Source organism: Passer domesticus, chromosome 15 (assembly GCF_036417665.1).
Source record: "Passer domesticus isolate bPasDom1 chromosome 15, bPasDom1.hap1, whole genome shotgun sequence".
In the NCBI taxonomy this organism is placed as follows: Eukaryota; Metazoa; Chordata; class Aves; order Passeriformes; family Passeridae; genus Passer; species Passer domesticus.
The window spans coordinates 12,540,079-12,567,229 of NC_087488.1; the positions used below are offsets into that span (position 1 = coordinate 12,540,079).

General features: G+C 49.8%; 2 protein-coding genes across 3 annotated transcripts; both read right to left on the reverse strand.

Annotated features, from left to right (window-relative positions):
- Positions 1–9,260: 9,260 nt before the first annotated feature.
- Positions 9,261–12,903, reverse strand: LOC135281490 (galanin receptor type 1-like). 2 transcript variants are annotated; one of them, XM_064390414.1, is made up of 2 exons: positions 12,643–12,903; positions 9,261–12,176 (listed from the first exon to the last, which is right to left on the reverse strand). In XM_064390414.1, the coding sequence occupies exon 2, from the start codon at positions 12,084–12,086 to the stop codon at positions 10,758–10,760; it is 1,329 nt and encodes a 442-aa protein (XP_064246484.1). In that variant the 5' UTR covers positions 12,087–12,176; positions 12,643–12,903; the 3' UTR covers positions 9,261–10,757. The 2 variants fall into 2 exon arrangements, with proteins under 2 accessions (XP_064246484.1, XP_064246483.1); XM_064390413.1 differs by having other exon boundaries at positions 9,261–12,180.
- A 10,803-nt stretch (positions 12,904–23,706) lies between these two features.
- On the reverse strand, positions 23,707–26,305 carry GRIFIN (galectin-related inter-fiber protein). The gene is made up of 4 exons (XM_064390722.1): positions 26,294–26,305; positions 24,832–24,911; positions 24,578–24,740; positions 23,707–24,153 (listed from the first exon to the last, which is right to left on the reverse strand). The coding sequence occupies exons 1-4, from the start codon at positions 26,303–26,305 to the stop codon at positions 23,989–23,991; spliced, it is 420 nt and encodes a 139-aa protein (XP_064246792.1). The 3' UTR covers positions 23,707–23,988.
- Between the last annotated feature and the right edge of the window lie 846 nt (positions 26,306–27,151).

A 27,151-nucleotide genomic window follows, 5' to 3' on the forward strand; every position in this document is an offset into this window, starting at 1 on the left:
GTGAGTAACAAATACCTGCAGTTTAATAAAGACTGGAGTTTTCAGTCTTTGAGAGCATGTATTACAGCCTCAATTTGGAATAGGTGATGAGGTGATTACTAAACCCTGGTTGCCATGGGGAAAGAGAGGAGGGTGATTGCTTTTTGATGGAAGAAACTGAGAGGTACCAACAGTAACTTACTGCTAATACCCTCTCAAGGTGCACTTGGCATCAATGCATCTGGTGGGGAGCAGCAGTCAATCCAACTAATGTCTGAGGAGCCAGCTTTAGCAGCAGCACTTATTGATGCAGCAGGTCAGCTTTTTGTGACTGGTCCCTCCTTGCAACCTCCCTGGGGTTTGGTGTGACTGCGGGAGTGATTCCCACAAGGGCGCTGGATTGGATTTGTGAGCGGCTCAGGGCTACTCACAAATCAAGCAGACATTGGCCACCCTCAAACAGGAGTAAAGCATCGGTCCAAAATGGGATCTGGAGGCTGAGGGATTCTTAATAAAGCAGATTATTGTGCTGGCGTGCTGGAGAGCAGCTCCTGCCTTAAAATTCCAGGGGCTTAGGAGGAAAGCTGTGCAGTGTTGGGGCTGCTGCTGGGGGTACAAGGATGCTCCAGCTGAGCAGAGCGTGCCAGAGGGTTTGTGGCTGTGTTTTGGTGCTTGGAGCACAAGGAAAAGATTGGCTCCTTGATTAGATACACCAGGCTGGACTCTGCCCAGCCTGGGATAAAGCTGCAGTAATCCCTCCCCTGCAAAAACAGTCAGGCAAGGGGAATTTGAGAAGGGAGTGAGACTCTAGCAAAGCAGAGGTTGATTTCCATCACTTTGGTGATCACTTCAATGGGGACCCCAAGGAATCCACAGCTGCTGGTGAATGTGACACCCTCCACCACCACCTCACAGCCCTTGGGGAGACATCCTGACTGTGGCACCTTTCCAGGGCAGAACTTGGTCTGGGAAAGTAACACCAAACTGGCTGAGATGGGGCTGAGCATTTCTTCAGGAGATTGAGAGTGATAGAGGGGCTGGAGCAGGTGGTGGCTGCTCTGTCTGCTGGTGCTGATAAGCTCTCAGCACCTTCACCCTTTCCTACAAACCTCTCCTGTAGAATATGGTTGAGGCTGTCCTTGGTGTCTTGTTTCTCTCTAAAATGGGAAGTATTTTGGGTGCAACTATTGAAAATCTGAGCTAAGTCCTGCCTTCTGTACCAGTTGTCCCCCAGTATTTCTGGGGGCTCCTGCACAGGTAGCAAACCATCCTGCTTGCCCTGGGTCACTGTGAGTTTTCCACCTTGCTCTTTTTCTCTTCTTGATGCTTTTCACATCGGAAACAGCTCCCAAACAGCCAGAGTCTTTGGAATGACACTTCCCTTATCATCGTCCTTAATGATCAGACAGTGGTGAAGACACATCACTGTAATTGTGTTTGTCTCCTTCACTGGCTTTTCCTTGTAAATTTGTTCCTTGCATTTATTTCTGGATGGCAGATGTGTTAATGGCTGGGCAGTTTAATGTGTTTATCTTTTGCGTGCTGTATATTTTGGATATAGAAACAGTGAGAAGAGATAAGTGTGAAGAAACCACTTCTGCATTAATGCCAGCAATTCTGACATTATAAATATATATGAGAGAGTTCCCATGATTATATTTTAATGTTTTGTTTAATGCATTGACTCTCTGGGGATGAAACAAGATAAAACCTCATTTGTATAATTTAAATGGCTAGCAATAAAAATAGGAGCAAAGAAAGGACCAATTAAATAGCCATGCTTTCTAACCCATGCAGATCCCATTCTGTTGGAAGGTTCAGTCCCTGCAATGGAGCCTGTGTGGCTCCAGCCCCTTCTTTCCTGGACAGAAGCCATGGGCTGTGGAGCTTGTGGCCCCAGACCCTGGCACCTCCTCAGGGAGGGAAGTCAAGTCAAGCTGAGGCTCATGTGATGTTACAGGGGAGGCTTGGGGACCCTTTTCCATTGGAGAGGCAATGGAAAGGACAGCAGTTGTCCTCCCCAGTCCCTGTTGGACAACAGACCACCCCAGACCACCCCAGACCACCCCAGACCATCCCACAGTAAGAGGTGAGGCATATAAAATAAGACAAATTTGTGCAGCCCCTGTGTTGGTTGTTCAGCAGTGTTGTTTTCAACTCTGTCTGTGTCCAGCTCTTTTTTTCAGGGTGGCACTTCATCATCTCACCCCTTTGTTCACAGATTTATCCAGCACAGCATGCCAAGGAACAAAAATTACAATTCCTAGCTTTTCTCAGAGCTGAGAAAAGGACTTGGGGAAAAAAAAGCCCCAAAAAACCCCACAACAATAATCTATCAAAACATTTCCCATGGGCAAAGGCTGCTGGACCAAACATGCTGAAGCTTATCAGCACAAATGAAACACTGCTTTTCTCTTTCCCACTCTTTTTGAGCTCTCCCACCAGCACTGCACATCTCTGCTCCCACAGAGCAGGACACAGACCTTCATCAGAAAGTGCCATGCCCTGAGAGTTTCCTCCAGTCACTTCTAATTGCCAGCAGGACAGCAGTCCATGGCTTATGGCCCTTATTTCTGTGCTACAAGAGCAGGCAGCAAAGCTTGCCTCTAGTTAGGCAGCTTCAAGACAGCAGATAAAGAAATTTAAGCTCTTTCTGTCCAGTTGTGTTGTACCTTTGCAGCCAAGCCAGCCTGGAGTGAGGAGCTTCTCACATGCCCTGGCAGAGCCTCTCTTGGCTTCCCCTGGCAGTGGGTGTGGAGGAAGGGGAGCTGCTCCATGACCACTTTCAGATCCCCACATCCATCACTGCTCCCCTGTTTTCCCCAAGTTTTGCTTTTTTGCTTGATGAAGCAAAGACTGGGAAAGAGTTGTTTGCTGTTTCTAGGAGTTCTAGCTTCCAGTTCTGGCACTCAGCCTTGAAGAAAAGCTTTGCTGTTTCCATGACAAATTTGGCAGCTTTCTGGCTCCTGGGCTGTCATGCCTGGACTTCAGGAAGAGAATTAAGGAGATGAGATCAAAAAGAGCATTTTGTTATTTGAGAGCAAAGATTTTCCCATCCTACTCAGTCTTCCCACGCTGTGCTTGCAGATGCAGAAAAGTGGCTGCTGTAGGTGTTTTTCTTCCAGGATCTGTGTCTGTAGATCCGTTTGAATCCACACAGTTGGCCCTGTGTGACATGGTCTTGGTTAAGCCATGAATTTCCATTCACAGCCTGTGATCACACAGATATTCACCAACTTTTGGAGGGACCACGGTGCTCTAAGCTTGATATGCTTACACTGTAATTGGAAGTACATTCCTATGCATGCATTCCTTATTTCTGAAGTCTACAAGAAAAGCCCATACAGATAGAAAACTATTTATTCTTCCTTATCTGAATTTTTGCTGTAAGAAGCTGCACATCATCAGGACTGTGTCATTCCCTGCAAAAAGCAGCCTCAAGGAGGGGGCTTAAAATCTCTCACAGCAAATTGCTGGGGGACAAAGTTGCCCATTTTGGCCCTGACAGTCTCTGTGGAGCAAGCAGATGGCCAAAAAGTGTCCAACCTCAAGACCTGAGGGTAATGAAAACATTAACAAGAATTTCACCTTCCTTCAGGGAGAGAAAGGAATACATTGCAGCTCAGAGCTCTTGGAAAGCTCTAATGCTGTGTTTATTTCAGATATAAATTTGGCTGTATAAAATGACACCTTTTTACTCAGCCTGTGGTGCCAGGTCCAGCTGTCACTTGTAAATTAGGAGTAGCTCCATTAAGGCTATGGAATTACAGCAGCTGATGTGACAGCAGCCTCACCCTGGCAGTGTTTCATTCACTGTGTGCTTCCCTCTCATCTCCTGCGGGTATGAATCAGAAGAAACTCTGCTGAAGCCAACAGTGGTGGAGAGGGGATGGAGGAGGAGCAGGATCTGCATGTTTTTGGGCAGCAAGGCACACACTGTGTTTTGGGCACTCTCTCCTGCTGCAGAGGAGCAGCATCTGTCTCCCCTGCCTCGCTGGGCAGTCAGAGCCCTGCTGGAGAGGTGACATCAAAAGTGCTTTTGCACAAACTCCTGAGCACTGTCTGGTGCTGCTGCATGGATGCACCTCTGCACCTCCTCCTGGTGCTCCAGGTCACCACGAGGACCTTGCAGGGCTGGGTGTCCCCCCACAATCTGTTTCCCCTCCCCTCACAGAGGAGCAGACTGCAGCCTTGCCCCTGCTGCGAGGATTTCGGAGCGGGGTTTTGGATAGTTTTGCCATTTTGTATAATTTCCCTGATGCCTTTCTGCCAGGGGCTGTGCTGGGTTGTTAGCTCCTGCAGGAGAACATCCCATTTGTGAAGCTTTATGAGTCAGCCCACCCCAAATACCAATGTGCACCAAGAGGCAGTGCAGCAATTTATTGTTTGCTCCCGTGCTACCAGAGCCCAGAAGAACAACCAGACAAAGCAGAAGTGCTGGATGGAGCCTTAGGAATTCCAGGTTCAGTTCTGAGCTGAGGGAGGCAGGGAGGTGCCTGAGTCACAGGCCCTCAGCAATTATGCTGCAACTCAGGTGCAGGTACCCTTACCTGCTGCTGCTTGTGCCCAGTCATGCTGGAAAAGCTCTTCCTCCAGGCATGTGACTTTGTGAGATCCTTGGGCTGCCTCTGCTACTGATTACAGCAGATTTAATAGTGTTATTAGTTTAGCCAGTGAGACCTTTATCAAAAGAGATTAGCAGGTGGATGAGAGCTTTAATATCCTTGGCAGATCTATTCCTCCCCCAGTAATTGCCTTAAGATGGTTTTATTTCACTGTCTGGACTTTCTTTCCTTCCCCTTTTTATCTTTTAGCTTATTTCCTGAATGTTTTGCCACATTTTCCTTCCTCACACTAAGAAATAGCAGCTCACGACTTGTGAGCACTGGCTAATGGGATCCATCTGCCTGAAGACTCATTCATAAAGCCCTTTAATTCAGCAGCTCCTTTCTTGTGGTGAATGTCTGAGGGCAGGAAAGCGGGGGTTGACTGAAAACACCTCAAGTGGAAAATTAAGAAAGGCAGAGACTCTGCAGCACCTGGGGCAGCAGCCTGCACACCCAGGGATGCTGCTGCTTTTGTTTGGAGGTGCTTGGCCAGCCACAGAACAGCCACCTCTGGCAGGGACAGGGGGAGGCCACTGCTCACTGCTCTGCAGATTGGCCCCAGAGCACCTGGCAGAGGGCTGTGGATGGGAAATGCCTGCCAGGTACAGGAATTATTTAAGTTTGGTGATTTTATCCCACAGTGCACACAGCATTTTGTGCTCCTCAGTGCCATAAAACCTCCCAGAGACAAGGCTATGGCACGTGGGGACAAGTTGTTAATTCCTGGTCCTTTCAGGTGCAGAAATACTTCATGTGTATTTTTAAAAATAAATTCTCCTTGGATAATTCACCCACCCCCCAGTGTGCAGCATAAACCAGTTTCTTAGAGCGCAATGAGTTAAGAAGGAAAAGGTCAAACGCAGAAAATGTTTAAAATCAAAGGTCACATTGCAGCTCCATGAGACTTCCAGACTTCCCCTTGTCCCCATGGGGTGAGGATAATCACAAGGTAATCAGTGCCCCTGCTCTGGCAGTCCTGAGCCAGCTCCTCACCACTGCACTCCAGGCATTGATTTCTTCTGGGGGTGTCTTGCAATCAGCAAGAGACACCAAACAGGGACACTCTGGTGTAGATCCCTCACCTGGAAAAAAGTTCTCTGCAAGTGCTGCATCCATCTTTTTTGCTGAAATATTTTAAAATATTTCCTGGCTGTTTCAAGTGAAGGAGGAAAAAATCCCTGGATCAGGGCAGCCAGGAGCCTCCTTCAGGGGCTGGCAGAGCAGCCTGGGGTGGCAGGCACATGAGGCTGCACTGACTTTGCAGCTGTGCTCTGTCAGTTCTGAGTCTGAGGGCTTGCCCTAAAGATGTTTAGCAGGCAGAGAAAGCAACTTTACTGAATTTCCTGTGCCCCTGGGCTGCCCTAACTGCTAGTCATCCATCCCCAGAAATTTTGGGAAAGTCTTACAAGATCCCTAAATGTGCCAGTACTTTCCTGGAGGCTGAGTTTCCCACGGGGCTCCACCAATCTCTTTGGTTGTACCTGCTCATAGCTGCTCTTGTATTTGCTCTTCTAGCACTGCCAGTGATTTTTTTTTCATGACAAATATAATCAAAAATGTAAACTGAGGTGCTCTGGTTTTTCCTAGAAGTTTCACAGTGATACTTCTCTGATTCTTTGCAAGGACATCACAACCACTGGAATCCCAGGCAAGTCCTGCAGTCTCTGTTCATTTAGATATTTCATGTTTAGATATTTCACATCACAAGAGCTCAGGTGCTGTTGTGTGTGGGATGTGCTGTGGTGAAGGGAGTCTGGATAACTTTCCAGCCAGCTTCTATCCTGTTTTGAATGCCAGAATCTCTGAGAATAATGTGTAAAATACCAAAATACCAGCAGGCAGGAGTTTCCCTTTGGAGGGCATTCCTCTTGCTGGGATGTTGCAGCTACAGTGCTGACCCCTTGAGAGGGCTGATGAGTATTAGAAGAGGGATGGATCAGTTGGTTCTGTGCTGTTGCACTGGAGTGGGCACCATGACCATCCCCTGGGGCTGCTCAGCTCTCACTCTGCAAGTACCTGAGTGAGCATTCCTCAGCCTGTGCTGTGTCAGCATTAGCGTGCCCTACCTCCAGGTGACTCTGCCTTGCAAAGTTTTACCACTGATCACATTTTGCCAGGCCTGAAATCATCCTCTGCTCTTGCCTTTCTCTTTAATGTAGAAGGATTTTTCATAAAGATGTAAAAATAAGGGTGCTGAATAGACCAAACAATGCTCAGCCCAGCAGCCAGCTCCCAGTGATGGCTGGTAGCACGTTCTGGGGAGGAGCAAGAGTGGAAATTACAGGTTATAGACCCAATGTACTCTAGGTCAGAAGTGTCATTGTTTCAAAGAGCTGCTGATGGCCTTTTCTGCTGTGAAGGGTCCTCTCCTCTTGGACACTTTATTGCTTTCAGCCCTCACCAGTTCCTCTGCCTGTGAGCCCAGCAGCTGCCACGGGGTGAGAAGAGGAGCTGCTGGCCCTCACACATCCTGTGTAATCCTTCCACTGGCTCCCCCTGAGTGTTTTGTTATAAGGAGCAGTGATTCATCAATCTCCATGTGAAGGCTAGGTAGCAGTCATGACTGTACCTACCTCAATGATACCTGCTACAAAAAATTGTCTCTTTTCCATCTCCCTGGTGGTTCCCAGAAAATAAACCTGTCACATTTTGAGGCAGTACTGACAGTACGAGAACAGATCATGGAATATGAGAGGGTTACTGAGCAGCAGCTGCCTGTAAGTCCTTACCACAGCAAATGGATTCAAGCACTGGCACAGCTGCCCAGGGCAGTGCTGGAGTCCCCATCCCTGGAGGGGTTTAAAGGATGTGGCACTTGGGGGCTTGGCAGTGCTGGGTTAATGGCTGGACTCAATGATCTTAGAGGTATTTTCCAACTTAAATGATTCAGTGGTTCTAAGAAAGGCTGTTCTAAACATCCTATTTCTGTAACGGGGTAAAATGCCTGTATTGATTTAAACAGCAAAGCAGAGAAGAAAGACCCATGAGGGAAAGTGGGACTGAGATGCATTAGCAGCATTGGTGTGGGAAAGCATTGTCCTTGAGACGCCTAAAATTCACATTTCCAGTCTGCCTGGGCACATTCAGAGAAAAACACATTTCCTCAGCCACACACCGAGTATGAGATGTCTGGCTGGAGCTCCTATGAGGAAACCATCTATGTTCACCAGCCAGAGCCGTGTCTGCTCCCTGTTCCTCAAAGGACCAGGAGTCCCCTGAATGCCTATCAAAGCACCTGCCACCTGAAACAAGGACCTTGTGTGGCCTGGAGGACACTCCCATGTCTTGTCAGCCTTAAATACAAAGAGATCTTTTATCAGATAGGAGAGAGAAGAAGCCACCTTCCCAAAGGCTGAGGTTTCACCTCTCTGGGATCCAGGATGAGTCAGCCAGGCACTGCTGAGCTCCACAGACCTGTTCAGGTTAATAAAATCACGGCCAGAGCCTGGGCAGCTCACAGGATGCTGTGTGGCTTCCACATTGACGTCACTGCTTCTCATTTACCCTTGGGTGAGAGTGACCGAAATCCATTACTACCTGGCAGCCACCGGGTAAAGCCCTGCAAAATAAATCAGTGTTCTGCATAGCAAACAGGTGTCTGCAGCACAAAAGGGGCCATTCAGATCAGCAGGACACGAAGGGATTTTTCATCAGGGAGTGAAGACATGAATGGGTCATTAGAGTGAAGGGAATTCACAGGCAGAGAGAGATAATGGGGAGATTTCACTGTAGAAACAGTGGAGAAGAGGTTGGGGTGTGAGGGATAGAGAAGAAGCAACCAAGGAGACAAAGAGGAGTTAAGTGAGCAATTTGACTTTATTATAGGAAAACAGGGACACTGAACAAAACTGCAAAATACATTTAGAAGTGTGAAGAGGAGATAACCTTGCCTAGTGGAAGTGACTTTTGCCTCTGTGAATCTCAGTGGTCGGGAGTGCTGTGGGGCTGGAGGAAGGCACCTGTGTCAGGAGGGGAAGGGCCAGGTACACTCAGGAGAACACAGCTCCTGGTATTTCTGCTCCATGGAAGGTACAGAGGCTTCCAGGCAGGACCCAGGCATTGACACACAAATTCAAGGGAAAAGAATTCTCTGGGATATTTTAAAATATGGATATCTTGCATCTTTGACTTCATCACTTGATCCTGTCCGTTTTCAGAGCCAGGAAACCACAGGGAATGGAGCTCCATGGCCCCTTCATTGTAGTTTATTCAGGGCAGGATTAAATATACAGGTCAGGGCAATGTAGGGGTTACAATATTGTGTTACATTTGGTCTGCAGATGGAGAACATCTTTTTACAGGCATGGAATCAGTGGGCATTCAGAGTGAGCTTTTGATGCTCCTCAGTCTGCCACATTTTACCAGCCCTAAAAATATGCCTTGAAAGAGAAAATAAAATCTCTACAGGCTTTTCTCCACAGCTACTAAAAGATCAGGCAGTAGGTACACTCCTATATCACCTGCAAAAATGCAGATGTTCTCATCTCTAGCACACATAAAAGCCATAAATCTGGGTAGTTGTAATGTCTTGTTCGTTCATATAAAGAGAACACAAATTGTGGATGGCACTGCCTGGAAAGGAGGAATCTTTCACTTCCCAGGCAGATCATTGTCAGCATTAAATGCTATTGAGTGATCATTACAAGGGTTATGTTGAATGGCTATTTTCTTGTCTGTATTTTTTTTTTTTTTTGCCTACAAAAGGCACCCTGGAAGGCAGCAGGATGTTATATGAAACTTGGATTTCCTTAAACATCCTTCCCTTGTTCAGTAATAATAATAATAATGATAATAAAAGCTCCCAGTCATCAGAAGCCTGAGTTCCTTTAAATTCAAAATCCTCTCACAGGGATGCTGCTGTCAGTCTGGGCTTTGCTAGGGGCACAAACCTGCTGTGCCACGTGCTGGGGCACAGGGAGCTGGGCATGGGCTCTTCTGGCACCAGGAGATGGTGCACATCCTCTCTTCCCTGGCACTGGGCAGGGAAGGGGCTCATCTCTGGTATCATTCCAGCCTTTTGGATCTTTCTTGTACATTTTTTGTCTCCTACCTGTTGCCCGATCTGATGTGTTTTCTCTTAGACCTTGGGGAGAAAGGTCTCCTTTGTGCATACAGATCCAGTGCTCAGAACAACAGAACACTCAAGCTTTACTGGAGTCTTTCAATGCTAACAGAATAAAATGTACCATTTATTTATCAAAGTCTCCTTTAAAGGAGAAGATGGACGAAACAGGTTTTAACCTACTTGTGATGCTCAGGAAAAGCAAGCACTTTGATTTGCTCCTTCCCAGACAAACAGCATTGCATTACTTGTTTCTGATTTTATTACCTATAAACCATTTTCTATTTTTATTTTCACATGCCATTGACTTTGTTTGGTGCAGACACAGCTGAACAAGGCTGGTTTTCCAAGTGCAAATCATGTTAATAGATGCCCAGTTCTTTCCACTCCACACACAGGAGAACTGCTGTAAGAAAGAGAGCTGATGCCCAAAAAATATTTTCCTGTTTCATTTCCTAAATTACCTCTGAGGCCACATTATCCCTTCTGAATTCCCAAATGTGGGATGCTGATGGTTGCTTTAGTACTTCTGGCATGGTCTCTTCACATAAGGAGAATTTATTTGCGCGGAGGAGTGAAACAATACGAGCAGACAATGAAATCTCAAGTGGTAAAGTGTGTGAAATTCTCCATTTACTATTACTTTTTATGATGCTGTTTCCAGCTTTTCTTCACTGCTTGCAACTACTACTGATGGATTTGGAGCACAGAGTGCCTCTTATCACTGCTCTTCATCAGCAAGTGTGAGCAGCAGCAAGCAGTCAAATCGTTGCTGTATCCAAACAGCATCTCTGCATCCAGGGATGGAGCTGCAGGGAGAGCTCACTCGTTGGGAACTTGATCTGCCTAATTATGTGACTGTTGACTGGGCAACAGGCTGCACATCCAGTTGTCCCCAGTAAAAATAATTTGTCCTAAAATTTCCTCTGAGTTAAAATACATCATCTTTTTATCTCATTACCTGTTTCTTTCCCTGTCACGGCATTTTTGAAATGGTATCAAGAGTTATTAGAAGAAAGCTCTTTTCCATCATTAAAACACCGGGTTCAGAAAGATCTCTAGAGTCCTTAAATGCAGATGAGGGCATGAGTGGCACTTCCTGAGCAGAATTACAAGGAAGTGTTCTCGCTGGAGACAGTATTCAGAGGTGGGTGCTGGCAGGAGTTCAAGTGTCCACACTTGTTCTTATGGGCATGACTTCCCTGACATCTCCTGTCCATGGAGGGGGTGGCAGAGGGTCCTTTCCTTGCAGGCTCCACTGAACTCCGGTAAGAGAGCAGCTCTGGGACTGAGGAATGAGTTGTCCCTTCAGACAGAGAGAAGTTAAAGAGCGAGACCATCCTTTGGTGGTATTTGCTCTTCATTTCCTTGGCTGATCTGTAGAGGTTCCCAACGAAGCAATAGCATATTGGGTTGAGGCTGGAATTGGTGAGGCCGAGCCACTGGGCAAAAGGTCTGAGCTGCAGGATCCAAGGAGAAGGAGTCACATCCTGCAAAGATTTGGGGATGTTGAAATCAATCCAGATGTCCATCAGGTAAACGGGCAGCCAGGAGATGGCGAACAGCAGGACCAGGGCCACCACCATCTGTGCCACCTTCCTGCGGATCTTCAGCCTGGAGGCCGGCAGGGATCGGTTCAGGGCAGAGCTCTCCTTCAGCTGGCTGCTGCGGCTCCACAGCCGGCGCACCGTGAGGAAGCAGATGACCATGTTGAACAGGACGGGCAGGCAGTACAGGGCACAGAAGAGTAGAAAGTTGTAGGCTTGCTTGAGCCTCTCCTGAGGCCAGATCTCCCTGCAGATGGAAAACACCAGGGGCAAGCCCTCCACCACCCCGATCTCATCCCGTTTGTTCATGAAGATGAGGGGCATGCATATCCCTGAGGACAACACCCACACCACCAGGATGGTGCTGAGGATCCTCCTCTGGGTGAAGAAGGAGCGGGCGTTGAGGGGGTTGTGCACGCTGTAGTACCGGTTCACGCTGATGACGGTCAGGCTGAGGACGCTGGCAGAGACAGAAACAGCCTGGATGAAGGGCACTGCCCGGCAGAGGAAGTCCCCGTACACCCAGGCTTTGTAGATGAGGTTGCCCACGGTGATGGGCATGCAGATGCACACCACCATGAGGTCACACACGGCCAGGTTGATGAGGAGGCTGCGGGTGGCGCTCAGGCTGGACACCCGGCTGCGGCGCTTGCGGGTCAGCACCCTGATGGACATGATGTTGCCCACGAAGCCCACCACAAAGGACAGCAAGTACATCACCGTGAGGCTGATGGTGACAGGCTCCTTTGCAAAGAGGAAGAGCATCTTCTCCAGCTCTTCCCACCCCAGCTCCTGGCTGCCGTTCCATAGCCCGCCTTGGGTCTGGTTCTCCTCCTGCCAGAGCTGCAGAGGGTCAGGGGGGGCCCCGGGTTCTGGGGGGGACGAATCCATGGCTGAGTCCCCCCCGGGCAACCTGTGCTAACGGGGCAGAGCCTTCTGCGCTGCTTCCAGTGCTCCGGGCATGGCGAGCTGGGATCAGCCCTGCCTGCAAAAGAGGGTGTGGAGAAGGGGGATCAGCGGGGACTGGGGGCAGCGATCGCCCTTCAAAGGGAGCTTCTTATCCGCAACTTAGTTGAGAAGCGGCCGTAGCGCGGGGCGGCCAGGCTGGGCAGAGCGGCACCGGCACCGGTCCGGGAGCCCCTGCCCGGCCGCGGAGAGACGGCGCCTCCGCTGGGAGGACGGGGAAGGAGCCCCGGGCCCCCGCAGCCCGAGGAGCACCCCCGGCCTCGGTCCGCAGCCACTCCTCCCGCTCCCTCCGTCCCTCACTCCCTCCTTCCCCGGAAAGTTGCGTGTCCCGCGGCCGCGCTGCCGGACCCCTGCCCCGGGCAGCCCCCAGGGCCCCGTTCCCCCCGGGTTCCCTCCCGGTCCCCCTCGGTTCCCCCCGGTCCCCCCCGGTTCTCCCCGGTTCCCCGTCTCTCCCGCGGTCCCGCGGCGCGGCCGCACTCACCGGGCGGAGGGCGGGCAGCGCTGGCCGGGCTCCTCCCGCCGGCAGCTCTGCCGTGGATGTGCGCGTGTGTCCGTGTGTCCCCGTGTCCGTGTGTCCGTGCGTGTGCGCGGCGGCAGCGCCCGACCCGCTGCCACTCGCGCGTGCTCGCACCCACGCACCCACCGCGCCGCCAGCCCGGCGCGCACCGCGCGGCGCGCACACAGCCCCGCACAGAGCCAGCCCCGCACTCGCTGCACGCCCCGCACACCGCGCACACAGCCCTGCACACTGCACACACCGCACACAGCCCCGCACACGCTACACACCGCGCACACAGCCCCGCACACACCGCACAGAGCCCTGCGCACAGCCCCGCACACAGCCCCGCACACACCGCACACAGCCCCGCACACTTTATTTAGCTTCCACTTCAAAGCTGTTCTGTAAGAAGCAAACCAGTGTGCAAAGGGTACAGCATTTCTTTTAGGTGGAGATTCAGACCGCACACAGCCCCGCACAGAGATCCACACACAGCCCCGCACACCCTGCAGCCCCGCACACTCACAAAGCCACACACCGAGTCCTGTTCTGCGACCCCCGCACACTCACGCACACACGCGGACCCCGACGGACCCTACACACATCCCTCAGCACATCTGCAGAGCCGCACACTGTTCACACTCCCTTTGCACGCACCTTCCTACAGGTGAGCACCCACCGCCCCGCTCCCTCCTCACCCGCACCCCCGCACCCACTCCCGCACCTCTGCGGGGCCCCGCAGACCCTTCCGTGCACCCCTCTCTGCACAGGCAGGTGCGGCTCAACCCCGCAGCCCCTTGGCACTCCAAGAACACACACGCACACTCACACCTACACTCACACACCCACATCCACACACGCACCGCACTCTCCTCCCGCAAAGCAGCCCCCGCCCCTCCGCCCGGGCTCGGCCCGGGACAGGCCAAGCTGGAAGGAGCCGAGCCGAGCCCCTGCCCGGGCCAGCCCGGGATAGTTTAAGCCGAGCCGAGCCGTGCCAGCCGCCCGGAGCCCGGAGCGCGGCCGGCCGTGGTGCTGAAGGGACAGCTCCGGCCGGGCACGGAGCAGGCAGGGACCGGGAGGGGACACTCCGGGACTGTTCCTGGTGGTCGCTTCCTCCTCCTCTCCTGGAGTCTCTGAATTCAGCTGTGGCAGAGCGGGGAGGATCCTGCTTCACTTCTACTCAAACATCCCCGGCCATGCTGAGTTTCTGGCGGATCCCGGCACGCCAAGTGTTAACAACACCACAGGTGCGATGGGAACTCACCTGAACGAGGAGCGCCGCACAAAGAAACCCAACTTCTGGTGTTTTCTGTTGAATTGAAGGGATGGGGAAGAGGAACGTTTATGGGAAAAGTGTCTTGAAAAGTTGAAGTGGTTGTTTGGGGAGCAAGGTTGGTTTGTAAAATGGAACTTTTGATTAGAGGTGCTCAGAGGATGCCAGTGTATCACAGGGGACAGTGTTTGATGAGAGGAATTCATAGCTCTGCCTGAAATGTTTAGTTTTTGTTCTCTTTCTTTGCCTTCTCTGAGGGAGAGCAAAGTAACAAGTACAGCCCAGTGGAGGCTGCTCGTCACTGAACGGTGAATGCCCTTGCTTTCACTGGGAAATTCCCCATCCTTTTTATTCTATGCATGTGAAAGAATGAAGTAAATATTTTTGGTCAGCCTTACGTGAAATGAAAGAAAGATCAGTGGTGGAGCTGCACTGGGGGTGGCAGGCAGATGTGACCAGCCTGCAAACCTCTCCTGTGTGAGAATGCATTTGCTCTAAGTGTGTAACTGCTCATTCTCCTGCAGTTTTCTGTCTGTGTATTTATAGGTCTTCAGAGACAAACAGCTTCCACAAACTAATTGCAGAGTGCCTGGAGCACCAGGTACACATTATTCCACACAGAGAAATGCGTGGATACTCCCATGGATACCTAAAATCTGCTGCAGTTTCACAGCTGCTCCATAAGCAAACAGATCTGTTGCAATGAGGCAACTACAGAGACCAGTCTTGGAGCTGGCAATTGGAAATCTCCATGCACCCGAGCCCTTGCCAGCCTCTGACTGCCTCCCCACAGCACACCTGCCATCACACATGGAAAACACAGGATGGAGGTGTTTAAGTCAACATTTTTAGTAGGGTATTAACAGAATACAAGAGAGGAGAGTGCAGAAATGTGCCAGGGCTTGTTTTGTCCAGGTAGTTGCCTTCCAAGTGTTCAAGATAATAAATACATTAACTTTTTTTTTTTCTCCTTGGTGCACTTTATTTGTAACTCACATGATTTACTGCAGAGGGACCTTTAGGACTTCAAGACTAAATTACCAAGTTAATCAATGGTTCAATATAATTAGAATGAATCTGCTTTTGCGTCCATTGACACAACTCACAAATGCCAAGTCATCTCTAGCAGCAAATGACGAATCCCTACACTGTGTGCAGCTGACAGAGAGCACAGGGCATTGATTATAACAAGTCCATTGATTCTAACAAGTTCAAAGTCACCAGATAACTCAAGATGGGGAATCTCCAATGAAAAGAAATGCTGTACCCTTTTCACTTTGGTTTGCCTCTTCCAGAACAGCTTTGAAGTGGAAGCTAAATAAAGTACACCCGAGACAGGAGCCATCCTTCAGCAGCAAGGGCAAGGGGCTGGGCTGTGATCATACAGCAAAGCACATCAGAAATAACCCACTGGTCTCACTGGAGTTACAGCTGTGAACAACTGACCTGAGAGGAGTGAGTCAGCCACTTTGGGGCTTCGCCAGAATCTCAAAAAAACCTCACATTTCCCATGCCAGCTACAAGTGCCCAAACCTGCCCTGCCCACTGCGCATCAGAGTCCCAGGCCAGGGTAAATTTAGCTTGGCTGCCTCAGCACAAGCTCCCTGCTCCCACTGCAGCAGGAGCTGGGTATCACACAGAGCTGCAGTGTCCCAACAATGGGTGCAAATTCAGGAAACCCTGAGGATTCTCCAGCTTGAGCTGGACCTTGAGAGTGTAAAGCTAGAGCAAAATTTCTGGTTGCATCTGGTGACTTTGAACTTGCAGTAGCTCGTGTGCTCTCCCCATTCTAACTTTTCCACTTGCTACCCAGACTTCCTTGTATACCCAGGGGATACCTGTGTGGTCCCCAGTGCATCTGCATCCCTGACCTCTGTGTGATGGCTGGCACCCGACCAAAGGGCACTTGGCTCTCTTGGCTTTCTCCCAGTGCCCATCCCGACATGCCTGATGTGTCTCAGCTGGCACATCAGCCCTGTTGTGAGGATATAGCTGCTCTCCCCTCCTGTTCTTGCCCAGCTGGTAGGTGGGCTGGGGTTTGCCCCCTTCACAGAGGTGAAACAGAATTAGGGCTGGTCCCAGTCCAGCAGGGCTGGATTGGTGCTGCTGGGACAGATTGTCAGTGGTGCTGCTTGTGTGAGGTGAGCTAGGAGCACATTCCAGGGTGTTGGGGTGAGCACTGGCACTGGTGAAATTGTTTCCCCCCTGATTTTGCTGTTTGGATTGCCCTTGGAAAGCACTGGACAAAACCCACCTCCATTGCCACTTGTCCCTTCTGCCTGCCACACTTTTTGACCGATGGCACGGACACAGGAGGACCTGGGGCCAAGGGAGACTCCCCCACATCCTCCTCACATCTGCCCCAGTGCTTGCCCACCCCTTCCCCCTCCCAGGACCCTGCTGGGAAGCTCTGTGAGCGTTTCCAGCACTGAGTAATACAGCAACCTGGCTCTCTGCCATCGGGAGAGAGTAACAACATCACCGTTAACTCACTTTTGATTTAAAAATAAAATCTACCCTTCTCTGGGATATTTTATTATAAATCTCCAAGCCAGCAACAAAACTCCCCAAATTCTCCGTGCCAGCGGCGCGGGGATTCTGAGCTGGCTTTGTCGCTCCCTCTGCTGGTGACTGCCCCGTCCCCTGCCAGCGCTGCTCCGGCACCGCCGTTTTGGGGACAGCAAAAAACGAGCTATTTCTGAGCTATTTCTGGCCCCGGGGTCCAGGTCCTCATCACAATTCCCGGGTGACATTCGCAGATGTCAGCGCTTTGATGCTGCTGTGAATCCAGGAGGAGATAAGAGGCCAACGCTGCTCACAATCAAAGGCAATACAAAGGAGATGCCAAGTGCACTTCAGATTCTTTGAAAATAAAACAGCGAAGCAAATAAAAAACATCTGGGAATTGATGTTTGTTGTTTGTAATTACTTCCATGAGAGAGAAAATCTTTGTTCTCCCACTAGTCCTCCCCCAATCAAAGAATGAAACATTTAAACTATCTCCAGTCTCCTTTGGAGGATTTTAGATGGAGAATGTGTGCATTTTTATGTCTGAGAATATTCACTGGTCTGTTTTCATAAACAGATATGTGCCAAATTCCATATCTTCTGTCCTTTTTATTGGATGCCTTTTAGATTGAGTGCTCCGGAAATGTAGTGGCTGAAAGAAAAAAATTATTTTGCACAGAAGAATTTGTCTAATACAATGTTCACCGGCTCAAGAACAATGAAACACCATTTTGGCATTAGAGCGATTGAAAATTCTGTCTTTCAGATGTCTTTGCTTGTGGTTTTTGCAGAAGTTCAGACAAGTAGCAGGCTGGGAATGCAGGGCTAAACAAGCTCCTGCAGAGCCCCTGTTTAAAGCCAGGGCCACACCAAGTGAGCTTGACCCTCTCTCATTAAATGGAGGGTCTTGAATGGATGTGCAATGAGTAACCAAGTGAGTGTTTTAAGGAGAAATCAGTGCTGTGGATCCCTAAATCACTGCACACATTTACAGAGAAGATTTTTGAAGTGATAATGAGCATCAGGTCAAGCCTCTGAGAAGTTCAGAGTGCCAGGACTTGGCAGAGGAGGCAGCTGACACCCAGACCAACCCTCTAACACTGCCTGCATTCATGCAGCCCTTCTCTCTCTGGAGCTGGGACCTAGGATCCTCTGAAGCAATAATGGGATTTCCTCCATGCCCACATTTGTGTGGTGCTCTCATCCTCCTGCCCAGTACAAGCACCACAAACCCTGGGGAGAAATATTCAGAACCAGACTGAAAGCAAAGCCCAGAATGAGCAGATTTGGTGATTGAGGGAATCTGGTGGTCTGAGCAGGTTTGTGGGGCTCCATTTCGTCCTGTTATGACTCCAAGCAGTTTTTCACTGGTGCTGCCAAGGAGTGGTACTGCCAGGTGAGACAGCATTGTGAGCAGGGGCTGGTAAATCCTCCCTCCCTCCTTCTACCTGCTCCGCATTTGAATATCAATACATCTTCCTCGGTGCTCTACACCCAGGTGCAACAGGCTAATAAATGGCTTTTCAGATGACAAATCTTCCCGGGTTTCATCAGCTGATTGCCATCTGGGGGAAGTCTGACAAAGGCTTTAAATTTGCCACTGTTTTGCCTTCTCCCAGCTGCAGAGGCTTGCAGAGGAAAAAAGCGGGGAGGCAGGAAGGAAAGGCTCTGCAGAAAAAAAAAAAAAAACACTCTCGGGGCCTAGATCTGCTAGTATCAGAGAGGAGATAAAAATTTTACAGAATACAATAGGAGGGAGTTTGTCTTTCTGAGTGAAATAACTTACTCTCAGCCTAGGTGATACGTTGCCTAGCTGTCACAAAGCAGATACCTCAGGGATCAGGTTGCAATAAGAATTAGAACTTGAGCACTTTTGCAACAAGGGCTTAGTGATAAGTCAAGTGTTATGTGTTTAAAAACCAGATTTCCTATATTTTATATTTGCAATCAGGAAATTCTCAGGATTTGTGCTGTCTGGACTCAAGAGAGGATTAGCTAGGAAGCAGGGAGAGATGTGATTTTAGTTCTGAATGTTCTCCAACGTTTTGACAGCATAAAATTATCTGTGAGCTGTTATTTATTTTCAGCAGCCTTTTAGAAGGAATCCCCACAACTAAAGAAAACCAGGCAGGCAGAGGCTTCGAGGGGCTGTTAGACCCTTGTCAGGATCAGTTGCAAACTTTTTTCTCCCTAATGCCTCACCTCTCTCTGTGCAGTGACTCATGTGGAAAGGCTCAGGCAATTTACTGGAAGTACAATCAGTGCCCTCTCATCACCACTGACTGGTCTGTCCTTCTGCTTCCAGTGTGTTCACAGCTCAGAGGAACTTCAGGAAATGAAAGCTGACAATAGCTGCAGCTCGCCGCAGAGGCGGAGGAGGTGACAAGGTGAAATAGCTGCATCTCAGTTTTACTCCCAATTTTTGAAACCAGAAAGGTTTTTATGGCATAGATCAAACAGCAGCTGCTAAGCCTTTGGAAAAGGGATGTATCAAGGGAGGGGAGGAAAATGAAGGGTTTGTTGGTGGTTCTTTCATCATTTCTAGCATGAAACAAGCTAGAAAAATGCTGGTGAGTATGGGAGAGCAGAGTGATGGTGTCTGTGTGCAGGTGGATGGAAACTCCTTGGGCTGGTGAGCTGCTCAGCAGCCTGGGCCTCACTGAAACAAGGGGCTGGCTCAGCTGTGACACTTGGAGGGATTCATCATGTTGGCTCACAAAGGCTTGGGGCAACACCTGAGAGATGAGGAAAAGTCCCAGCCCAGCCTAGCCTTTGGCTCCAGGGTCAGGCCCAGAGCTGCAGGGTGAGAGCACCAGGCTGGAGACAAAACCACCTGGTTCCCTCCTTCCTTTCTGCTCTCATTTCCTGCAAGTGCCTTGGTTCCCTCCTACACACAGGTGTTATATATTCTTTTTAGAATTGGATCTTTATAAGTGCTTTTTAAGACCCCAAAATCTTGCAATAATGGGAAGGTGCAGGGAAAACATCCAGATCTCCACAGGCTGTTGTACTCTGCTAAAACCAGAGATTTGGCTACTGATGTCCATATAGCTTGAAGAAACAACATGATAAATTGCATCTGGCTTTGGCAAGAGGGTCTTGGACAGACTGTGGGATTGGAGGGCCAGCAAATCTGAGCATCAGGCTAATTTCTGTCACGCTTTCCTCAGGCAGTATTGATGCACAATAACTCAGCTGCCAAATAAAGTGATACCATCAGCTTCCAATTCTTCAACTTCTAGACCAGAGCCTTTCTTTCAGAAAATAATCCTTCTCCAGCCTTTCATGTCTGGAGCTGGTACCTGCCACCATGCATACAAAATCAGGCCTGGGAGGTGTGCTTTTCTGTCTGAGCTGGCTCTGGATGGAGGTGCTGAGTTAAAACGGCTTTACAAACCTCTCTTTAATTGCAATGAAAGAAACACCCCTCTGCTTTCCTGCAGAGACTCTTCTAGCTGCATTCTGGGGCTGCCTGTAGACTCAGAAATTCCCCTTCCCTACCAGAACTCAGTTACTACTCCTTTCTTCTTGTTTTATTTTCCTCACAATCTTCAGAAAAAGGCTGAACGTTTTCCCTCCATGTTCCTCAGTCCTGCCAGCAAACACCTGCGGCTGCTGAGCATTGAAGGAGTTGGACAGCCCACAAGGGCTCAAAAAGCAACCTCTTAGATAGGCACTCAGAGGTGCAATGCAGAAAGTCACTGCTGATAAGGTCTGCACTTCTAGCAGGTATTTCTGTGCTGGGAAAACAGCCCTTGGGGTATGGGGGAAATTAGAGATGCCACAGACAAAGGGCCAGGGTCACAGTGCCACAGCACAGCTGCTTACTGTGAGTGGAGAGAAGATCTGTGCTGCAGCCCAGCTGTTTCCATCAGATGTTCAAGGGGGCATCAAAATGGGAGGAGAAAGGGAATTTTTAATTAAATGGTAAAGAATTGCCCTTCTCCTGCCTTTCTTCACCAGAGCTGCCTTCTAGCACTGAATAAATAGCTAAACACCCAGCATTAAATTTGGTAGGTTTGGGGGGCTTTTGTGCAGGAATGGGAAAGAAAGAAAAAGGGGCTGAAAAAAAGGTACCAAGTTTTAAAGGGAGTATGGGGCAGAAGCAGCCGGTGTGACTTTCTTCTTTTTTAGAACTTTCCTGAAAGTTTTTGTCACTGCATTGGCAACAAGTCCTTGCCCCTTCCCCCCCAGTTTCCTGCCTCCAGGCAGGACCCAGGCTGATATTAATTGTCACTTGCTGAGGCTGGTGTCAGTCAGCCCCGTGTCCCCAGGCTGTGCTGTGCTGGTGAGATGGGCTGAGGCTGCTGAGGGAGCTGTTTGCTCACCAGCCTGTGAGGGAACTGCTGGGGTGTGTGGTGACTGCCAGTGCTGTCAGGGACACCGAGGAGCAGCTCTGGTCACGCATCAGCAGATGCTCCACGGGAGATCTGTGAAACTGCCAGAGGGGCCCTGGGCCCTTGGAGCTCTGGCACAGCTCAAGAACAAAGAATTATGAGCTTGACTTTCCCCTTGTCGATCTGGGGATGAAGCAGAGCGTTTCTGAGCTCTGCAGATCCAGCCTGAGGAGAGAACTGGTGGGAAAGGGAGAGCCCGTGTGGGAGGTCATCACTTCTGTCAGTTTTGCCTCCTGAGACACATCTCTCTTTCCCAGGTATCCCTTTCTGGTTTGTGTAAAGCAGCAATTGGTGCTTTATCTGCAGATCCTGACCAGGACAGTCCCTACTCCATCCCACAGCAATGTTCTCTCTGGAACATTCCAGTTGGCTCCTCTGCAGAACTTGGCCACAGCAAAAATGCAGAGCTTGACCTTGAGGCTGGGCAGTGAAATTCTGGTGGGATCCTCCAGTGCTGCACCCCCAGCTGCTGCAGCCCCTTCCCCTTCAAAACACCCTGGGCAGGAGCTTGTCTTTATCAGTTCTCCCTCCAGGTCATGAACAGGGAGGCTGATAGAAATGTGGAAAAGGATTAATTTGTTCCCTTTGATCCAGCACACGATGCCTCCCTGTGTGCCAGGCCTGCTCCAGAGAGTTTCATTGACCATTGTAATTGCAGGGCTTAATTTTTTTCTGGAGTTTTTCCTCAGGGGACAGATGAGGGCCACAGACTTGGAGGGCATCTCATTCCCCATAAAACTCTGCAAAACAGCTATAAACAGCCAGCCCTGAAGTTTTGCTTCCAGCAGGGCTCTGCAGATTCCCAGACCTCTCTTGCTCTTCTGCCCCCTTCACCCTTGGCTGTGTTTTGGCTGGAGGAGGCAGCAGATAAAGCCCTGAAGGCAGCAGCAGAGCTGGGGATGTGTCAGGAGAGATTGGGCTCTCTTGGTGCAGATGGCAACGGAGTGAGATCAGCTGCTGGCAGGAGCTGGGGGGCATGTGTCCAGGAGTCAGGGCATAATCTCTGTCTCTGCCTGATTTTTGTGGCATCTCTTTATTTATTTGTACTTGAAGTGTTTTTGCCCTGTTTGTCTGTGGTGTTTTGTGCTCGTTTCTGGGGAACAATGACATTTTGGGGTGTTTCTGCAGCAGGGGCCATGGATGTAGCTGGTGACCATATAAGTACAAAGTATTACCCTTATAAATCATTTCATCACTTTTCCTCCATGAAAAATGATCTGTCTTTATCAGCCCCCCCAAAAAAGCACAAACAGAAAGGACAATTTCTTTCAAATGCTGCTCAGCATTATCAGATGGATGACACAGAGATCCCTGCAGGCCTGGCTTTGTCTGGGTTTGTGCCTGTTTTGCTGAAGGCATGGCCACGACAGCAAAGTGTGTTGAAGCCTTGGGTTATATCACAACAACCAGAATTTGAGTTCACTCTCCTGTCCCAGTGGTGATGGATTTATTCCAGGCCAGAGGAAGTCTCAGCATCTCCAACTTTCCTGACTTGCCATTAAGACCACTGCCATTTCCGAAACATGTTTTCTGTTCTTTTTGGAGGGAAAAGGTACCATTTGGCACCATTTTGTGTTCCCAGTGAGCCCTTTGCTACGAGAACAGGATGGTTTCCCATTAGTGCCTTTGATAGTCTGGAAAAACACTGCAAACTTCTTGACAGGTTCATGAATGTCAGGTTTATGGCATCATGTGTTGTGGTTTTCTACACCCAACTCTTCCTCACAAGTCCTGGAAACTGTAAATAGAAGGTAGTGCTGGGAATGGCCAATTTGAGCACTGAGAAAAGGCTGGAGCAAAGCTGCAACCTTCAGAGATCTCATCCAAAGGCAAGGATGGATCAGAGCTGACTTATTAAATTATTTCTCCTCAGTGAAAAGGACTGGCAAGGCAGGATCATCTTTGCCTTTTCCATCAGGAATGTGCTCTGTCTTCTATGTGAGGAACAAAAGAGTGACTAGGGGGCAGCTGTAATTGCATTTTTGGAATAAGTTCCTGTTCAGATTTAACACTGTGACATTATGCTGTTTATGACGCGCGTAATTAAAACAAAGTAAAAAGAACATCTTTTACTCTGCTGTGGCCAGGTCAAGGAGTCACAGATATGTTGTGCTCCAAGGAAGAGTCTGGAAAAGAGAAGAGGGTGCAAGGGATAAGTGGACTGTTTTGAAAGACAACTAAAAAGGGGGAGAAAAGAAAACAATAAAGCAGAGAAAAGCCAGAGGCTATCCATGCATATCCCCAGGCACTCTGCTCATTCCAACCTTATCAAAATTTCTAGACCCTGATTTACTCAGTTCCTTTTGTTTGGAGTCCAGCTGCATTTCTGGTGCATGCTGGAGGAACCGTGTGCTTTTGTGTGCCTCCCCAAGCTCTTGCCCTTCTCTGACACGCAGAATCACTCTGGGGTCTGTCTGACAAGCCTGGAGCTGGCAGGAGCAGAGCTGAGCAAACATCTCTCAGCTGGTGAAAGGAATTCCTGGCAACACCTGGCACCTTGAGTCTTATCACACTGTTCTGCATGCCAGGGACCTTCACCTTGCATTAGCCCTCAAAAAAAAGCAGTATTTTCCCAGTGCCAAAACCACACAGACCTCAGCAGTGTCTCCTCCTGCCCAGCCACCAGCCCCTGCTCATGCCAGGTGCCTGGATTGGCAGGGAAGGAATGATGAGATTGATCTGCCCAGGGAGGAATATCTCAGCAGGGATTTCCTTGGTTGATTTTATTGGCAAATCTGGTATCATTCTTACCCAGCTCCTGGAAAGAAACATCCCTTTCCACCCCTAACATCCACATTCCCCACATGCCCAGCTGAGGCCTGGTGCTCATGCACACCCTGCTTTTAGGCAAACACAATTTCTAAGGCAACATTCAGGTGTCCAGACTACTCAAGACAGATTTTGATGTGCAGCAATGATCAGACCTACAAAGCTTATTGTGCACCCTAAGCTGTAGGGGCAGAAGGTCTTTGAAGGGCTGGGCTGTGGTTAGCAATGTGGCTGGGTGATGGGAATGACCATCCCTTCACTATGAGGACACGTGGCCATCTCCCTGGCTGGTGGTGGCATGTGGAATGGGGAGGAAATGATCCTTGGCTGAGTCAGAAGCTTGAGGGGGAATGGTCTGTGAGAGAGTCCCAACTCTGGTCTCTAGTAAAGATCTCGTTTGGTGATTTCCACTGAAGAAATGTCAATATCATAGAGAATCTGCAGCTTGGTGATGGATGAAAGATTCTTCTGTCGATGCTTGTACTGCAGGACTTTGTTGTCATTGATGAAAACGTGGAAATAGTCCTGGTCAGAGTAGATTTCAACCTGAAAGAGAGACTGTGTCATGTTCAGGTGGCCTTACTGGAGCTTGCTTCTGTCATGTCAGGGAGCTGCTGGATCTGTCCACCCACCTCAAACCCTGCCAGAGCTGACACACACTGCTCACCCCCACTCTGGGCACAAAGAGGGAATAACTGAGTTTTTCCTTTCATGATAACAAAATCTGGTGGAAATGCAAAGCCTAAATTGAAAACAAAGGCAGCATCCAGGGATTATTGCTGGATCTCTGCAGGTCTGTGCCAGAGCTGGTTATAAATCACCAGGTTATTACAGGATTACTGACAGGAGACAAAGCCAGAGAGGGGATGTTGCTGGGTATGGTGTTGGCAGGAAAGGCAAAGGGGAGCACCCCAATACTGGCTGGGTTATTGCTGTCACACCTGAGGAGACCTTGGGGTGACAGAGTTACCTGAAAGGGCTCCTTTGCTCTGAAGGGGAAGGTGCTGTTAACCTCTTCCTGCCCCCAGTGGCTGTTGAGGAAGGAGTTGCAGACAATTCTGGAGCTGGAGAGGCGAGGGTTAAAGTGGAGAGCGATTTGGTCTCCGGGATCACAGAGCAAATTAATCTCAAACCTAAAACAGTGAGAGAAAAGGGATGGAGAGCTGTGAACGATGCTCCTGGCCCTTGTGAGGCAGGAGGGCTGGGAGCAGAGCACGTCCTTACATGCTGGAGCTGGAGCTGGTCTCACCCTTGACCACGATGCTCCATCCAGGACAGATTCCCTCTGGGTGCAGGGCCTCAAACTGCAGACAAGGAGGAGGACACAGCAAGAGATGCACTGCCCCACTCAGTCCTGACACTTCTTTCTCACATTTTCATTGTTATCTTCTTTCTCTCCCCTTCCCACACAGGCACATTCTCTATCCCTGTCTTTTTCTCACTCCTAAATAATCTCAGAGACTCTAAACTGATAAGAAATTAAGTCTCTATGACATCCAGTTGATGAGGTGGGATTTGCTGTCCCCGAGGTCTTTTGTAAAGAGCTGAGCGGGATCAGAAAGCCAAAATAAAAGAAGAACTTGAATGCCTTCATTGTTGTCAGGACACAATGGTATTCTGCTTCTCTCTGCACCTGAGCAATACAAAATCTGAAGCAGAAAACTTTGTGATGGCTTTGAAGCAGAGGAGCAGGTGTAAACTGACATCCAGACTGAGCTCATCCAGTGTTACACGGCTGATTCTTCCCAAAAGTTCCTGCCCGAGCCCCTGTTCCACGTGCTCTCCCCATCTCCAAGGTTAAACTTGCATAAAATGAGCTGGAAAATGTTCCTTCTTGAATAATTCATAGTTTTATTAAATAACTCATTTTAATAAGAAGTTCTTGCCATTTCACCCCACTTTTTTTTTTTTAAGCGCTCTAATGATCTTGCATTTCTGAGCATCCCATCTCACAAACTTGCTCACATTAGGAAAATTTCCCCAGCCTTGACATCTCCACTGCCAGCTGTGTGCCTGTTTCTCCCTTCTAATGGCTCAGGACTTCAACTCCCCTGTTTCTTTCTCTGTCACGAGTTTTATTTCCAATGCTTTTTTAGGACATGCATGTTTTTGGGCATTTGGCAATGACCAACCTCATACCTTCATGCCTGGCTACTTTAGGAGGGCAGCTTTGGCACCCCACACATGGGCACTGAAAGGCTCTGACCAGTGTTCACCCCCTGAGGCACAGACAGCTGCTGGAGCTGATGAGTTCTGGATTCAAAGGGCACGATGGCAGCACCCAGGCTCACCTTGCCTTGACCCTTAGTTTGTAACCATGACACCAAGCCCAGCAAGAGACACAGCACACACAGGAAAGGGCTGTTCCCTCTGCTGCTGGCTGTCCCGGCAGAGATGGAGAGCAGCACACAGCTCTCAGCTAAAGCCTCCAAGTGAGAATTGCTGTCTTTAGGGCAGCACCACCCCAGACCAGCCCTGGTACAAGCAGGATGAAAACCTCTCCTATTGTCCTTTACTGAGCATCACAAAACTCACTTTTGCAGCAGCCTGGACCAGACTGACATAGAGGAGCAATAACCCCTGTGTTATTCTGGATTTCTACCTCTCTGCCCCTTCTCTTCCCCTTCCCTTTACCCACTGTCACCCCCCAGCCCTGGAGGTGCCACCCCCTGTCCCCAGCGCTCACCCGCAATGCCATCGCTCTCCAGCCCAGCCCGGGGCACGGACAGAGGGGATTTTATAGATGCCGTGCGGGGCTGGCATCCCCAGCGGGCTGAGGCCGGGCTGGGGAGCAGCAAATCCCTCTGCTGCCGGCGGGGCCAGCGCGGTCACGCCGCGGGCTAATCCGGCCCCGCTGCCCTGCGGGGCTCGGGCGGATGGAGCCGTGTGACCCAGAGGGGTCACACGTGTCGGAGGCACGAAGGAAAGATGGGGACCCCCAAAGCACATCCAACATCCACCCCAGGGTCCCGAGAGAAGGGACGTGGCAGAGGAATGGTGTCTCTGACCGGGGCTCAGCTACACCCTGACCATCGGAGATTGCTTTTTCTCCCTGTTTCCTTTTTTCTCTCTGTGAGTCACAGCCTGGCCTGAAACGAGCTGATGCCAGCTCTGTCACAGCCACTTTCCCCCCTCGTGGCGCCCCGGGGCCGGCCCGGCTCGGGATGCTGCTGTGCTGAGCTCAGCACGCCCGGCTCTGCATTTCCCTTCCCTGCTGGGGACAATGCGGGGATTTGGGAGCAGGGTGAGCGAGCCTTTGTCCAGTATTTCCTGACATGGAAAAGCACCAAGAAATGAGCAGCGTTGAAATGAATTTCAGTGATGAGGCGTTTTCATAATCTAGGGAATGAAGGGATGGTTGTGCATCCTCCCCTTCCCACAATGTAAATGTCTTAAAACCATGAAGCACTGTGTCCAGCTCTGTGTGCATGGGAGACTGTGATGGTCTTTGGTTTTTGTGGACTAAAATCCTCTTATAGACCACAACACTGGGTATTATTTAATATTTGTTTTATTTCCAGCAGATAAGCAGAATGACAACTAC